This window comes from Coloeus monedula (genome assembly GCF_965178545.1).
Source record: "Coloeus monedula genome assembly, chromosome: 4".
Lineage (NCBI taxonomy): Eukaryota > Metazoa > Chordata > Aves > Passeriformes > Corvidae > Coloeus > Coloeus monedula.
Window position 1 is genome coordinate 39257995 of NC_138784.1, and position 17974 is coordinate 39275968.

General features: G+C 36.9%; 1 protein-coding gene across 6 annotated transcripts in view; it reads left to right on the forward strand.

The window, feature by feature from the left end:
- Positions 1–17751, forward strand: part of KCNC2 (potassium voltage-gated channel subfamily C member 2) — a gene marked incomplete at both ends in the record, with an annotated part of 99825 nt that extends 82074 nt beyond the window's left edge. The window contains 4 exons of one of the 6 annotated variants that reach the window (XM_082279737.1): positions 8136–9066; positions 9393–9524; positions 11468–11635; positions 15683–15819. In XM_082279737.1, the coding sequence (XP_082135863.1) occupies positions 8136–9066; positions 9393–9524; positions 11468–11635; positions 15683–15819 (1368 nt within the window). Of the gene's footprint in view, positions 1–8135; positions 9067–9392; positions 9525–11467; positions 11636–15682; positions 15820–16520; positions 16583–17641 lie in introns of those variants that run through there. The other 5 variants (XM_082279739.1, XM_082279741.1, XM_082279738.1 and 2 more) reach the window with 5 other exon arrangements.
- Between the last annotated feature and the right edge of the window lie 223 nt (positions 17752–17974).

Consider the following 17974-nt stretch of genomic DNA (forward strand, 5'->3'; position numbering starts at 1 on the left):
CACCACTGAAATTCATTCTCAAGTCTTCTTTCCAGTTACTTGGCGGAGAAAAAGCTTTCCATGCTGAGCAGGAGAACATGTGTCTAAATTAGGATAGCTTTGTAAATCAGTTTTGAATTCTTTGGGAAGATATGTATCAGTTAAATGCAATTAAAATGCAGCATGGTTTGTAACTCTGTTTTTTTCTTTATAATCTGCTTTAAAATGTGAATAAGATTTGTTGAGTCAGACATGTATCTGGGTCAAACTGATAGACTGCTGATTTACCTAACAGCTTAGTTAGCCTGACTTAATTTTGGACCTGGATTTCTGAATGTGAGAAGATGCATTAATAACCTTTCTATTTGTGCTCCAGCTGGTACTGAAAGACAACAGTTTTTAAAAACGATAATAAATGAGAAAAGAATGAGCAAGCAAGCGAACATTTGTGTTCTCACTGCTACATACAGATAGCAGCCACTCTCAGCTGTAAATACTACTGCACTATAAATCTACACACTGGACATTAGCTATAGGCTGTTCTTTGACATTATAGCAATAAAAGTGTACTGACATACAGATTTTTTTCATTCAGTTATGACTGCGTGTAGAATTGTAACATCAGCAGTTTAACTGCTAAATTGAATGCCAAATATTATTAACAGGAGAGAGTACAAATGAGGTAGAGCTGTCCTGGGGATTGAAGAGTAGACTTATCTTTTGTAGGATGAAATATTGGCAGGAGCTGTTCTAACTGTGGCTTGATGTTGGTTGAGAAATTATAATGGCCAGAGTTTCCTAATTAGGATGCTAAGGTTGGGCTGTTAGATCTTTATGTAGACATTAAAAGAACCCACTTAATGCTGACATTCCGCCTTATTCCCCAGAAGGAGGATGAGTTACAGATTTTTAGAGACATAAAATTGGTCTTGGTGCCTGATACTTCATGTATCATGTTTTCGTTTGTCCTTTGATGATTTATTTAAAATGCTATATCTGTATCCATTCCTTAATCTTTGGAGAGAGATAATGTGAGAGATTATGATTTATGAGTGGTGAAGTAAATTGACAGTATGTTTGCCTTGAGTTTATATTTTAAATGCCAGTAGTTTGGTTAGTAGCTACTGATGGTATTTGTTTTCTAAGTATATTCGGATACAGTGCACTGAAAATGCATCACACCATAAAAACATGTCATTTTTCCTTCTTTTTTTTCATGAAATGCTAATTTTCCAAAGGCTACTTACATCTAAGGAAGAATAGCAACTTTGAGAAACAGAGCTGTGAAGAGACTGATGGTATGTTTGGTGAGATATTTGGGTTTATGTAAAATTCACATTAATATTCAAATTCCAGCACACACAACATTAAACTCTATAGAGAGGTAAGTTCATCACAAGAGTTCATTCTGAAATCACATTATGATTTTAACAGTCTCCTCATAGCCAGATGGAATTAAACAGAGGGAAAAAAATCTATCATGTTGAAATCAGAAATGAGAACAATTTGTCAAATCTAAACACAGAGAAGTCTTTTTAAAGCTGGAAGTGGTATCTAATTCTGTGATTTTGTTCCAATGTTAGTTGCTACCTTGAGTGAAGCATGCCATGTACTTTACAAATGCAGTTTCTTTTTCTGCATAAGTAACATTTATAGTTGAGTCATATTCTCATTGAATGCCCCAAACCCTCACATTTATTGGAATTTTTATGTTTTTTTTTTTTTTTTTAAGACTTTGGTTTTATATGACTAAGCAGCCATAAAACTAGATTAAAAAATCAGCATTGCAAGTTAGTTGGGACTGATTAGAAACAGTACATAATTTTGGCTTTGTTCCCTGTTTGATTTGGTTTCATTCAACTTCCCTACACATCTAGGGGGATTTCAGAAACTAATTGGCAGTTTGAATTCCTGGAAGAATAAAAACGGCTTCTGGAGAACATTAACAGACAAATATACGGAAGATTTACAGGAACTAAGACTTTTATTTCCTGAACCTTGAGAGAGAGAGAAAAAAAATCAATATCAGCTTATAATGTTTATGATGGGAAAATATAATTTTGGTATAACCACTATTAACTGTTTTAGCCTAAGAAATAGATTGATGAGTCTAAAAATACATGTGAAGAAAATTTGTAAAATACAGTTTTGTAATGAATATATATATGACTAAATTCTTGCAATCAGTGAGAGTGGGTGCATTTAATGCATAGATCAGCTTACTTTTTGTGGTCAGAGGGTTAGTAAGAGGAAGAAACTAATCAGTGATTTTTTTCAAATACTTTGTATTATATTCAGAAATATGAAAAGATGAGGCTGAAACTAACAAATGTGAACAGACATCACTGGGAATAATTTTTAAATCTCCAAAGTATGGAATTTTTTTTATTTTTCAAAATGAATATGGTATTAAAAAAAACATACTGCTTTCCTTTTAAGTATTCTGTTATCCTACAGACGTTATCCTGTTTTGAGGGTTCTGTTTAGCATGAATGATCTGGTGGGAAAGCAAAGAACCCATGAGTGGAAGCTCCTCTACTCTTGTTTTGGTCAGGAAAAATGAAGTTTTTCAGTAAACTCTTACCTTTTGTGATGAAAGCCGGATTTTGGTTACAGTGGTGAGCAAGCCATCAAAGCTAGTTTCTTTAGAAAAAAATCACCACGGTCTCTTTTCTTGGATGCTCTATAGCTGTATTTTTAGTCTATGAGTGTGGTGGGGAGGAATATTGATTTTTAAAAATAGTTTTAAATTCTAGCAACACACATGTATCAAATCTCATAATGTGCCTGTGAAGATATTTATTTAAAGCAATGTTTTAATCTTCTTTCTTTAAAGGCAATTCTGTACCTGCATTAGAGAATATTAAGTGTTGTATTTTCAAGGGCTTATTAAATATTCAGTTATTTTCTTTTTCTGTTGTCAAGTGTGTCAAGGGCAAACCTTCTGTGTCCTGGAAGGTAGCTCAAACTAAATGAATCTTAAAAGCTGCTATTAAATGCTCATGTTAGAAAATATACATTACACAGTGAGGGGAGTGAAAGAGGAGGTGTTGAGATCCAACCCCAGAACAAGTTGTATCCAGATGAGATACAAACTTTTTATGGGAAAACACTGAAATATGGTGAGAGATTTTATTCAAAACTTACATGTGAAGCAAGAAGTAAGGATGACTGTGGCTATTAACACTTTGCTGTGCATTAACCTCTTCACTGACTATGACCTGTCCATCTTGGAACACTAAATAATAGTGTAGAAATAGCCTATTTTAAGGGTGTGGGATGGACAGATGAAACTTATTTTGAATATGGAGAAGTATGAGTCTGATTTTCTGAATATGTATGATACACCTGAGTGTGAGGATCCATTTGCAGCTCTGCTGTTTTGTTCAGGCTCTGTCTAGGCTGTTAAGCCCTAGAATGGCTGCAGTAAGGCTCTGGCTCCATCACAGGACAATGGCCAGTCCCATGTCTGGGTTTGCTTGGAAAGGAAACGTGTGTGTGGGTCAGATGTGAGCCATAGCATCCTCTGACCATGTGCCTTTTCCTGCTGTGAAATCCAGACATGGCCCATGAGATAAGGCTGTTGTCAGGTCATTTGCAGCCACAATTTTTAGTAACCTTAATTTTTCAAGGCACTTAAGGAGCTATGTGCAAGGTAAAACATGACTTTGGACTCATAAAAGTTCTGCTAATCCACAGACTGCTCAATTCTAGAATTGGCTGTCAATTTTGAAATTGCTTTAAACTCTGAGCTACTCAGTCCCCCATGAGACACTGGACTCAAAGTATGAATCATAAAGTTTTCTACTTCCAACAAGTTATCTTTAGGTATCTCACACACACTTTAGATTTGTGTGTTTCATTGAAAAGAAAGTTATAAATGATTATTCCACTTACTGTGAACATTAGTAGAACTTAGCAATGGAGCTTGGCTGGTGATCCCATCAATTAGACAAGCTGGGAGATGGAATCTCTACTGTCTGAACTAGTGATGCTGACACACAAGAACAGAATTGGGTGCACACTGCTTTCAAACTGAGCAGAGGGAATCCACAGCCTACTGGGAGCTTTAACTGCTGAATGAGGAATATTTTGCATGCTGTGTATTACATACTGAATATTTTTGTAACTTTTAACTGCTCTCTTCTGGCAAAAATGGACTGAACTTTTTATTAATTCAATTTGTATTAATTTCAATTTTGAAAATGGTAGCCCTATAGTGTGTCTACAACCATTCTGCAGCTTAGAAAAATGGTTCCGTCAGGAGGAAAAAAGAAAACCTAAATGAGAAAAGTTAATTTTATCACATCCATTGAAATAAACAAGAAGCAATTATTTTTAAAAAAGAACCTTTTTAAGAAGTGAGAAAGGATCATGATTACTTGGATATTATTTGAAATTTTTCTTCAGCTTTTTTTGAAGATATTGAAAAAATGTGTTTGGGCTCAAATCTTAGGTTTAAAAAAGGGGGTGAATAAGCTGTTTTGCTCTATACTAAGGCTTGAATTTGTTTTGCAACTAGTCAAAACCAAATGTGTTTCAGAACTTCAAAGAAGTTTCAGAACTTCTCACAGTGAAAGGTTGCTAATGATTCAAACAGAAAATTGTCTCTTGCTGTAACCTTTCTGAAATAATGATTAGGCTAACTGCTTTTAGATATCTGCTCTTCATAAAAGAGAAAAGGAAACAAACAAATAGTTGTGTGTGCTACCCTGGTTATTGTAGACCGAGGAACTAATGCAGGACTGAGGAATAGGACTTGGTTGGTCACGACCACCAGAGAATCTGTGAGTTCAAATCTGTACTGACTCTGTCTGAAATGTGCTGCTTGCCCACATGAACAAAAATGGATATATTTTTAGAGGCTAATTACTTTAGAGAAGCTGGAATTAGGATGAAGGAGAAGGAAAGCATAAAGTGAGGATAGCACATGACTTAATTTAATTTCTTTCATTACAGATATGTATGAAAAACATGCCAGAGACTTTTCAATGCATTGCCTGGTATTATGTGACATAATACTAAGGAAGCATCTTTGTTAATGTAAAGTTAATCCCTAGGCATTTTTTGTTTGGCTGATAAAATGTTCCTTCTTGCACTGATCCTTGCATTCATTCTTGTGTGTTCTCTGACCCATCTGACTATTGCAATAACATTGTAGGTCTCTTGTGTATGAGGCTTCGTCTTGCTAGGTGCTATGCAAGCTCTGTCCTGATCCAAGGAGCTGGCAGTTTAAAACCAAATGCAATGAGAGATAAAAGGAATGTGTGCCTTTGCTCAAAATCAGTGATGCCATGCATGCGCATGGAAATGTGTGCATCGTATTGTTTTACATTTCTATGAGTGGTTATTGTGGGCTTATCAAGAAATCTGTCACCAGATTGATAGTGTTTTCTTGTCTTTGTTCTAACCTCTGGAAGATGACTGTCTTTAGGAAAATGTAGTAAGATAGCGGATTTTGGACATGATTGAATGTCTTTTTCCTTTAGGGATAATAAAACACTAAATGTAGCTGCACAGCTAAAAATTTCAATCTGCCTTGCCAAGTGCCCAGTGCAGTGTCAATGCAGTGTCAGTGTTAAGCAAAACAGTAATAAATAGCTTGTCAGGCAGTTCTACCTGTAGCTAATCTCTTGGTATTTGGCATTTTTCTTTAGAAAGGTTCTGAACCTGAATGGACTCTCTTTCTGAAATACAGTCCAGAAAAAAGTGGTAATTATTTACATACTGTTAGATTCACTGCACTGTTGAGTGCAGAGTTAATCCTTATTATATCTGAGTGGTTGGTAAATTATATAGTTGTTGGTAAATTTTACTTTGGTTAGGCTGAATGTAGTTTTCTTTTATTTTCAGACAAAAAAATAAAAATTCACAGTTGTCTGAAATCACCAAAGTGTTGCCGTTGAAGAGGTTGTCCAATATTTTATCTGTCAAAAAGTTCCCTCCCAAATTACAAACTGCAGTGCTGACTTAGCTTCAGTGATTCTCAGCCTCCAAAGATTTCTTTGCTTTTTATCCTTGACTGTGTAGAAGGATTCTGGAGGATGCTCTAAGAGACACCCAAGGGTCATTCTTAGCCCACCAGTGGCTTAGAGTCTGATAAATTCTCTTTCCATCTCGTGGAGAGGTTTTGCAAAGTTCTGCTGAGTTTAATTCACTTAGGTTATATAAATCTGGTTGTATTTGCTGTCTCTAGTTGTCTCACACAAGATTGAGGATCTTTTGTGTATGTTGGTGTCAGGTGCTGTGAGCTATGAACATGCAGCCATTCTGTAGTTAAGGCAAAGGCAGAAAAGCCTGTTCAGTAAAAATCAAACAGTGTAAGATTTTTTGCTTAGCTTGTGGCTAGAAGTCCACACTGGATGATAAGTGTTCAGTTCAGTTTCAGAGTCAGTTCTTTTTGAAAGGTAAGAGATTTAGTGCTTGCAATTGTAGGGCATGGTGTAGTAACTTTTTTCCTTGACTGAGGAAAGGAAGCCATAAATAAACTGCAAATATCTGATATAGGTAGTTATATGGGATTTTTCACAGATCCATCTCGTGAGTCTGAATGCAATAAATTTGCCAGGCCTGCATTTTGTAAATTTAAGCTTGTTTCCAGAATAAAAGGAATTCTTTCTACGGGTTGTAGAGACAATATTTTTTTGTCTAACCAACGTTCTGTGTTAGAAAAATGCAAGCATTCAGTATTGTATGAACCCAAATGAGTTCCTGTGGCACATAACACTAAATCTGAATGCTAATACTAAATTCACTCATTGATATCCAAAGTACACAAAATCAGTTTTGCCACAATGTTGTATCCTGGATCAAATTGTCAGAACAGAGGCATTTCTGCTTATGGCTATTATTTTGTCTGCCTTCCAACTAGATTTTTTCCAATGGTGTTCAAGATCTCAGTGTGGTAACATATAGGTATTAGATATTTTTGAAAACCTGTTTAGGCATTTTTTGCCTCTTTGAGCCCCTAACACTTTCAAAAATCTTCATGTCTCCATAAAGCTTTTTTTTCCCCAGGGTAATATTGGCTATAAAATGTCTATTAAGATGCAAATTTGAAATAAAAAATATTTTTGTTTGTGTACCACACCACTGCTGTTAGAGTGCTAGCTAATATGGTAGTAATGTCATTGAAAAGAAGTTACCCATTGTAGCAAAGGAACAACTGACTTCAAAACACTTTTTCATTCGGTGTATTTTATTCAGTGTAAGAAAATCTATCTCCTGCTCTAGCTGCTTGGCTCGGTGTTATTTTTTGAGATCCTGTCCTGGATGTTCTCTGTTATTCAATGCTTGACTGCAATGGCTGAGTTGAAGATCAGGAAGTATATGTTTTTTAAATCCTAAACAATTCTCTTTGATGGCTGTTTCCAGGTTATTTACCTGTATTTTATCAATTCACGTGCCTCTACTAGAACCAAATTTGTATTTCCCTTTTTGTTCGGATTGTCCTGGATTTGTAACTTGGTTAGCAGGATTGTGGATCCTAAGACTGTGGCAAAGCTCTGCCGCCATAGTGTGTGAGGTTCTTTTAGTGGTTTACTTTTAGTGCTGCCCAAGAGAATCAGTGATGGATGACTACAAACATAATAGGCTATGCAACCAAATCTACCTGTTACATAGAAGGCATTTTCGATCAGTAAATATCCTGTATTTGTGAATCATTGAAAATCCAAAGGAAACCCAGTTTGGATCTGCTCCTAGATCCCTCTGAGGTGCCCTTCAAGACAGATGTGGATTCTGAACCATAGTCTTGAGACCATTACAACCAGCCCACATTTTCCACTGTGTGAGAGGTGAACATCTTTAAGTATTGCTGTGGTTGGTGTTTACAGGGACTGTTTGCAAGGAACCTTGACAACTGAATCAAATTCAGACAATTTAGCACAGGTTAAAGAATTTGTTGCCACCTTCCTATTGAGTTGCATTTTGTCATGGTGTCCATTGCCAAGACTCTTCCTGCTCCTGGACTCCTGGCCTGCTTGTGAGAGCTGTCTGCTGCTCTCCTCTGGCCTAGATGGAAATTTTTATGCATATGAATTTGCCAGCCATTTGGGGATGAATGAGTGAAAGTTTTACTATAAACACCAACATCATTAGTATTAATGTAAAGAGCTGTGCAGTTCTGATGTCTCTTTTATCTCTTTGTGTTTCAGTTCATCGCTTTTGCCTCTTTATTCTTCATCTTAGTTTCAATCACAACCTTCTGCCTGGAAACACACGAGGCTTTCAATACTATTATAAACAAAACTGAGCAGGTCATCAACGGGACAGAAGCTGTGCTACAATATGAGATTGAGACAGATCCTGCACTGACATACGTGGAAGGAGTCTGCGTGGTATGGTTTACATTTGAATTTTTAGTACGTGTTATTTTTTCTCCCAACAAACTTGAATTCATCAAAAACCTCTTGAATATCATTGACTTTGTGGCCATCCTGCCCTTTTACCTAGAAGTGGGCCTGAGCGGGCTCTCCTCCAAAGCTGCGAAGGACGTGCTTGGTTTCCTCAGGGTGGTAAGGTTCGTCAGGATCCTCCGGATTTTCAAGCTCACCCGGCACTTTGTGGGGCTCAGGGTGCTGGGTCACACTCTGCGAGCCAGCACCAATGAATTTCTGCTGCTGATAATATTCCTGGCACTCGGCGTTTTGATATTTGCCACTATGATCTACTACGCAGAGCGGGTGGGAGCCCAGCCTAATGACCCGTCTGCCAGTGAACACACGCAGTTCAAAAATATCCCTATCGGCTTCTGGTGGGCTGTAGTCACCATGACCACCCTGGGATATGGGGATATGTATCCACGGACTTGGTCAGGCATGCTGGTGGGAGCTCTGTGTGCACTGGCAGGAGTGCTCACCATAGCCATGCCTGTGCCTGTGATAGTTAACAATTTTGGGATGTACTACTCCCTGGCCATGGCAAAGCAGAAACTGCCAAGGAAGCGAAAGAAGCACATCCCTCCTGCTCCTCAAGCCAGCTCACCCTCCTTCTGCAAGACAGACTTGAACATGGCCTGCAATAGCACACAGGGTGACATCTGCCTGGGCAAGGACAACCAGCTGATGGAACACAACAGATCATCAGGTAGGACCCCACTGGAAATGCATGTCCTCTGAAAACACTTTATAGACCAGTATGTTTGGTAGGGGTCAGAAAGCAGCCAGTCTTTCTGCCAGGAGAAGATGTAGCTCCCACCCTTCTCCCCTCCAACATTTGCGTGTGTCAGTCTCATAGAGGACAAAATAGGTATAGTGATGTTCCCAAACCTCTATGTAGCTGGTCTATACAGTTTTGCTTGCTCTGTTGAGAATGCTTTCCTGCTGATGATATCAACCTTTTCTTTTGCCTGTTGTTTGTTGCGTTGTATGGATGTTTCTTGTTTTTCTGCATGACTGTGACTATTTGAGCAGCCACCGTGTCCCACCCTGTTGGACTCCATGGTGTTTTGCCTCAGTGTCTGTCTCTTGTGTCAGCTTTGCCTGTGCCACATCGTGGCCTGTTAAGCAAGATCCTACAAAGAAGCAGTCATTTAAAAGGAGCAGGTGCTTTACATCCAAAGCCCAGCACTCAAAGGAAATAGGAAGAAATTTTCTTTCTAGTTTTCTTTCCATTTGGCATTCTGCTTCCCTGGCTAAAAGAACCTCCTTCATCTGTGTTAGATGAGACATTGCATGATATTTAATATTCATTAAATTATACTAGCATAGCTGATGTAATTCTTGTCAAGAAAAAAGAAAATTACAGCCCTCAGCACCATCATTGCTATTAGAGTTGATTTTTGTGATTTCTATTACCTTATTTGTTAGAGTTCCAAATGATGAATAAGGAGTATTTTGTGCTTTACTCAGTGAAACTACGTATCAAATGACAGCCTCAGTCCCTCCAAGCCACTGCTCCATATTCCAAATCTGTTGCAGTTAAAGAGTAAATTTTACCTCTCAGTATAATTCAATAGTTTAGCAGAATTAGCAAGAATTTTTTTTTGTTTGTTTGTTTCTTAAGCATATTTATTCTTCGGCCAACCACAATCTGTTTATAAAGCTCAATACCGGTCATTAGACTCCTGTTGTAAAGCTGCTAAAGAATAATAAGAGCAAAGCCACTTATGACTGGTGTAATTCAGTAATTGAAATTTAGTTTTTAAAAAGAAGAGTCTGGAAAATCAGTCTCTGAACAGTATTCTTTTTTGGTCTGTTGCTCTGTTACTGAATAGCATTTATGTTCAAAGAAGCTCGGTTTCACTCTCCGAGTTACTGTTCACAAAGTTAACACATCTTTTTGAACATCCTAAATATATTTAAGAGGATGTAAATGCTTGAAAAGACTCTGACAGTAAAATATAGTTAGTTTTTCAGTGCTTTGGCTGATACCCACTTTGAGATAACATCTTTAAAGTGTTAATGATAACAGCTTTTTCATGCCATCAGGTCCTACTAAAGGTATTCTGAATGGAGAAGGCTCAGTGTGATCACTCTGTCTCTCACTAAGAGACACCTTTTTTTGTGTCTATAGCTTTATTTACAAGGGGTTATAATCCTTGAAGTTAGAGAGAAAGCAGACATGAAAGAAGAAGCCATTATAAAGTGTTATCTTTCTTTTCAGTAGTGCCACTGCTTGCATCATGCACTGTAGCTTTATTTCTGATAGAGAATGTTATTAGAGTCACTATGAATTCTGTGCAAAACTTCAAGGCTGAATCCTGCCCTTTGCATTCACAGTTCAGAAAAAACATGCTCAGGTTTAAATACAAAGGTAAAGCTGAAGTTATGTGCTGTACTGAGAAGAGATTTTTTTCTTGAAGTATGGCCTGAATTTGAAATAGTACATAATTTTAAAAGAGAGTCCTTTGGGAGCAATAAATCAGGAGAGGTACAATTTTTGCCATTTGACAAAATAAAGTACAGAGACCAAAGACAGCATTTAATGTTGGGTACTTATGATGACAAGCAGTGCAAGTGTAATAAATATGGAAATGAAAGCTAAGTGTGTTATTAAACAGTGTATAGTGCCAAATGTTGAAAATATAGCTCTTCTGGATAAGGGCTTGTCTTTAAAACATTAAGCAGTATATTCTAAACAAAAATGCCTAACATGACTTCTTGTTTAGCAAAAACGATAGTCAAAATAGTAAATTAGTGTTTGAAATATCCAAGGCTGACTGTATTCTGACAAGTTACAGTCCAGAGTAGGTGACTAACTGAGCCTTGGTTTGACTATTTCTTAGTTCATGTTAGTTTAATCTAATTTTATATAAATTTTAGAAGCACAACAGGAAAGTCAAAAGATCATTTGTTCTTGAACAAAACGTATACCTTTTGCCATTTTGTACTGATTAATGATGAATTGCAATCTTGTTTTCTTCTACTGATTTACTTTATAACAACTTTTTGAGTGATGGGAATATCTGGCATTCAGCATAAGCTCTTTGTGATGTCTCATTTCCTCATTCATTATTGTCTGTAAATGGGCATGGTGCTTTAACCAGTGTTATCAGGTGAAGACAGTGCAGGAAGTGAGCAGCCACTCTCACCTGGTGAAAGGCTCCCTCCCATCAGACGTTCTAGTACAAGAGACAAAAACAGAAGAGGGGGAACATGTTTCCTACTGACAACAGGTGATTACACGTGTGCTACTGATGGAGGGATCAGGAAAGGTATGGACTTCTTTCATTAGATCATAAAAGGTTACTCAGCAATATGCTTGTGAAAAAAAATCTTAGAGTAAAATGATGTGCACAATGCTCTAAGAGGAAAGACTGTACTCACAATGTATCTTTTTTTCTTTACTCTTAGTCATTCTTTTCCTTTTAGAAACACTCATCCCCTTTAGTCTTCAAAAAATGTGCTTGATGTTGGACCCTCATTTCACTTGTGTCTTCATTTGTCTGTAATCTCTAATGGAAAAGCTTGCAGTTCAGACCTTGCTCATTCTACCACTCATCATTCAATACAATTTGTCATTCTAAAAGACAAATTAATCATGTTATAACTTTGTTCTGCTCTTAATAACTTAATAATATTTACAGCTGAATACCCTTTAGAGGTTGAAATGTCAGAAGTAAGCCACATTGTTGCTCTTAACACAAAAAAAGCATATCCTGAGACGCTATTTAGATTTCTTTCAAATAAAAGTTTGAGCTTATAATGCCAAAAAATGTTTTTTTTCTTGGCAATACACCAGTGATACTAAAAGATGACTGTCTACCCCAACCATACTCAACTAGGTAGTAAAACAATGCTTGACCTTGCAAGGTGCTAAAAATGCCTTTCTAGTTATTTAGCCTCTTCAAGTCTGATTGCTTGCTGCTCAGTAGGATGGGTGCCCCCAGGTGGAGTTTGCAAAAGCGTTTCTTACTTGTATCTCCCACATGACTGATTGTTTCTACCCCAACAGGCCACATCTGGCTGTGGCTGCAAACCTAACATCAGGACATAGCCCTAAGATCAGCAATGCCAGGGTGATCTTCTCATTTCCTTAGACAGGAACTGCTTTTGTTTCTTGGCAAATTATATTTTTCTGACACTGTATGATTCCAACAGATTCTACATTCCTGGGTGCTGATGTGTAGATTTTCACCTCAGGGTTCATCTGAAGTAGCCATGTGGCACTGGGCAAACATTTTTGCCTGAGATTTTTCTGGCTTTTTTTTGTTTGTTTGTTTGTTTGTTTTTTTAACTTGCTTGTTGTATAGCAAACATAGCTGTCCCAGCCAGCCATATACTCTAAAGTAATTCTCTTAAATTGTTCTGCAAATGCACTTTTTACACTTCAAAGCCTGAGCTCAGTATGTTAAACCTGTGAAGGCAGATATGCAACCAATTCCATGTGTATGGTATTTGCAAAGAGTATGACTCTCTCTATGCTCAGGCATTTTACATACTCCTATATATAATGTTTAGCTTAAATGAAAATTAACTGCAAGCATGTTTTTGCGCAGATTTACTACATTTTTCCCTGAGCATATATTTCACACTGTCTTGTCAACAACTAGGATTATTTAAAATGTCTCTAATGTTTAGAGTTTTTGAGGAGGTCAAGAACACCTGAATAAGGTAGATTGCCATGGTGTCTTGCAATATCAGGTTTTTGGGTTCACTCAGCAACTTATGGCAGTAACAATGACTAGAGAAGATCAGAAATGATAAAAGAAGTTAACCATCAGCTGCTAAAGATGTATTTATATAACAGTAAAACATATTTTATCCTGGAACATTTTAATTTGTAAATCTAGTTTTAAAAGAAAATGCTTTTATAGTTTTACTAGAAAACTGGGGCTTGAGTTCAGAATGGACAGTTTTTTGATGAGAAATGTGCTCTTTGTCTGGCTCTGATGATAATCTTAGTTGAGGCTGAAATGTTTTAGCCACTGGCTTTGGAGTGTATTTTACACAGAGTAGGGAAGTTAGGTCATAAGCAGAAAATATCTTCAACTAATATACAAATGGGTTTGAATGATTGAATTTCATGCACACATCAAGTCTACTATTTTTATGTTTTACATTTTCCCTTTCTTTCTTGTGGTACGTTCTTCTTGTTTGGTTTGTTCCTTGGTTGATTCTTGGTTGGGTTTAATTATAATTTATTCTAAGCTTTTTTGCATTAACAGCTTATCTCCATCTCAAAGATGATACTGATCAGAGCGGCTCCACTAAAATACCTGAAAAGTACTGATTTTGGATCATGTGTTTCTCACTATTCATCTTGTGTATCTGGTTTTCACTTTTTAGGAGCTTCTATTTTACTCATAATCTGTACCATCTTCCTCTATCAGTTCTTTCCTTTTATCATTAGAAGAGTAGCAAGAAAATTATCTTTAAAAACTACTTTCCTAGCTTCTATGTAAAAAGCTACCTGATTATTTTGGTTTCTTTTTTAAAAAGCTTTATGTTTACAGGGAGTTTAAATATATACACTAGCATTGTGCTTCCCTTTAATTCCTTTTTCAAACATAATTCTTTCTAATCGATGTAAATACTGATAAAAACTCAGACTACTTTCCTAGCTTCTATGTAAAAAGCTACCTGATTATTTTGGTTTCTTTTTAAAAAAGCTTTATGTTTACAGGGAGTTTAAATATATACACTAGCATTGTGCTTCCCTTTAATTCCTTTTTCAAACATAATTCTTTCTAATCGATGTAAATACTGATAAAAACTCAGAAACTGGAGGCTGTTTCAGAAATGTTTCAGAATTCTGTGTAGTATCACAGTCTAGCCTGCCCTTGCCATCTGGAGAGAACATTGCACAATGTTTTAGCAGACATGAGGTTTTACATTTGCTTTAAGTATAGCTTTAAAGTATGGGGGTCCCTGTAGGTAAGAAATATGTTAATCGTTGTAAGGGGAGAGCCTAAGATATAATTTTTCCTAAAGATGCTGTTAACTGTCTGTTACCTAGAGATCTGGAATTTGAGCCAGTAACCATTTCAATCAGAAAAAAAAATAGCTTGCTGATGTTCCATGTGTTGTTTAGCTTTATTGTCATTGGTATTTTAGAGTTTCTGTGGGAAAAGTCTCATTATTTCCCTGTAAGCAATTTAGACCTTAACACCTTAACCTGACAAATGCTTAAATGCATACTTGTCTTCAAGGAAATAAGTTCTGCCAGTGAAAAATTGGTGAGACTTCTCATGCTTGCAATGAAGCATATATCCATATACTTGAGGAGCAAGGTCCTGCCTGGCTTAATCTTTGTTGTATTTCCTTGCTGGTATCTCTCTTCCGACCAATGAGCAGATCCTTTTGTTAACAAATGGGGTTATTCAGGAGCTGCTGAAAATACTTGAATATGAAGATAGTGATGCATCAAATAGCAATGTTTTTTCATTGCTATACAGCATAGCCTCTACAAAGTGAAAACAATCCACAGTAGCAAAAAGTAGGTAGCTAGAGCTCACAGTGTGTGTGAGCAGAAATGTCTGTAAGTGCAATGTTCCCTTCAAATTGTGAAGCATTATGTGGTTGCCTCATTTAATGATTAATTATTTACTACTTGCTTATATGATTAATTGATTTCGTTCAAATAATATGGAAAAGAAGCACAAATTCAATGTTTTAAGTTTGCCATTCAGGAGGCATTTACAAATATGTTGAACTTTGCTGTCTTACTAGACTTTAAAATTAGAACCAAAGCCTAAGGTTAATATTTCTGAAGATGAAGCTTCTTATAGTATCATTCAGTCCTCTGCAAAACTGATTTACACATGCTGTATAAAATTTATCTGGTTTCTGGTTTATTTATTTTAAAGAAAAAATTGTCCTTTATTAGAAATTGAATTTAGCAGAGATTATATAATTCTAACAGTTTCTGTAGTCTGTCTTAACGGGTTTTTGATTATGCTTAGCCAGATAGCTCAATCAGCCTGGTGGGATGCTTTATCTTGCACTTTGCTGAAGGTTGCTGTGCAACCCTGCTGAAGCCCACAGCGTGATACTAAGTGCAAGAGGGGATGTGGAAGAGCAGGTCAGACCTCTTGTGTGGCGGTCTGTTTAATTTTGGGGGGAAAAACAGGTGCATTACTTTGTTAATAATTTTATTTATTAATATCTTTTGGGAGTAATGTGTCTTAGCACTGAGTTCTTTTGCAGGCAGATCCCCTCTGAGTCCCTGATAGCTCCTTGGATTACATTACATTGTACTGTTTGTCTTTGTCTATTTTTTGGCTGAATTCAACTGATGTCTGTGCATTTTCTCATACAAGGCTATGAAAAATCTCGAAGCTTAAACAACATAGCTGGCTTGACAGGCAATACTCTGCGACTGTCTCCAGTAACATCACCCTACAGCTCACCTTGTCCTCTAAGGCGCTCTCGGTCTCCCATCCCTTCCATCTTGTAAACCAGATGGCATCAATCGGCTACATAGTGTTAGATCAAATACTGTTTACCGTTTACAAGTAGTAAAATAAAATAAATGTAGCATTAAGCATAGGCTCCACAAATATGGTCTAACTCCCGCATGATACAACTGTCAGTAGCAAGAAAAGCCACTTGGGTAGCTGAAGATTTTTGTCTTGGCTTTTAAAGGTTACTTTAAGGTAGCATTTCTCCTTCTATCTACTATATTGTCCTACTTTCCTGTGGCAATAAAAGGACAGTTAGTGGATGCTGTTTTCCAGTATATTCAATAAATAAGCATATTTTCAGGGAGATTGACTTAAAATAATGTGCTTCCAAGTAATTATCAGTCCCTCCATTGAACCTTCATTTCTTGTGACTCTAATCCATTCTGAAGATGTCTGCTCTGAAGGGTCTGCTCATTTGCATGGACCATCCTGTCTCCATCACCTGACAAGCAGTGTTGCCGATCGTGGAGACCACAGAGGGCTCTGGATGTGTGTTCTCACATTGTTACCATCCTGCTGAAATGAAAGCACTGATAAACTGGTCTGCATGTGGGATTGTTTTTCTTTGTTTAACCTTTTCCTTTATTTTTTTAACTATCTACTTGTTTATAAACGACTTTATTTTGTGATTAACTTATTTCGGTACTGGATTGCTGTATCAGAGTTCTGAATGTCTCCGGTTGTTTGCACACAGATAACTGCAAAGAGGTTGTCATTACTGGTTACACGCAAGCAGAAGCCAGATCTCTTTCTTAATGGCTTGGGGAAGGCACAAAACATGCAAGAAAGGTAAACGCCATCCAGACTTGCAATTTTAAGCTAGCAAGTGCTGCTTGGTACTATAGTAATTTCTCTACTCCAGGGTTCTTCAACATTTTCAGAAGCTGAGTACCAAGTAAAATTGAAATAATTATTGGGGGCTTTTTTGTACCATTGTAAGAGAGTAGTAGTTCTCAAGTTGGGTTTTTGACCAGCCTTATACCTCTGGCTCACGGGCTTCAAAAATTTCTTCAGTCAATGTTTTTTGAGGTGCTTTGTCCTATATGTTGTTTGTCTGTCTGTTTTGCAACCTGTCTCCTTGTATTCTCCATCTGTCTCCATAAAGCACAGAGATACTGTTAAAATGCCCCCCTCTTTTAAGTTGAACTAAGAACATTTTTCTTTTCTCTTTTTTCATATGGACTGTACATCCATGTATAGATAGAAATATATATATTTTTCAAGTGCAGTTAGTATCATCTAGACTAACTCGCGTGCACTCCTAAGATTTTTCGAGCAGCTTTTCAGCACTGACCGGTTGCCTATTGCATCAATCTTCCTCCTAGCAACCAGCATTTATTACAATTTTGAAACTGTATCTCCTCTAGTGGCTTTTTCATTCAATATTAACCTCTGTTTATGCAACAGGACAAATACTATGGCAAATCTGAGGTTCTGGGCTGGTGAGGAAAAATTACCCTTAAACTGTAGAGTTTTAGAACTACATGGGGAAGACCATAATGACTGAAATATTAAGTGATCCTTGAAATTGTTGAATAATACCTGATTGTCATGTTTTATTTTTTGTTAGGAAAAGAAACTCAACTTATTGTTGACCATGTAACATGTTCTTCTGTATATAGCCTAGCCCGATAGCATGACCTGCATGTCAGAATTCTTGTACAATAATGTATTTATCAAAGTATACTTTTCTGATATTTAGAGATGTACATTGATTTACTTTTGGTAAAATATTGTCAATAGAGAGATAATTGCAAACAGCTTTTAGCAAATGAATTAATATAATATCTGGTGCTGCTGTTATATTAACTACAGTGTTGTACAGAATTTATCATGGATTTTTGACTGCTGAAAAAGGGACAATGGAATTTAGCCATACCAAGGACTGTACTGGAAAGAGACTGCTGCTGCTGAATGGGCCCTGATAAACAACTAACACCTTGAGGAGGTCACTGAGACTTTGCGTGCGAAGTAGAGCTTGTTAAAGAAGATGAAAGACCGCTCATAATTACTGCTGCCAGAGGAAGGGGTGACTAGTCACTGTTGATGAGTCAGTGTAAATAAAATATGTGTGCATGGAATATCAGTTTTTATCTATATCAAGGAAAGCTGAATTCATGTCATCATTGCTAAGGCTCCATGCAAAGA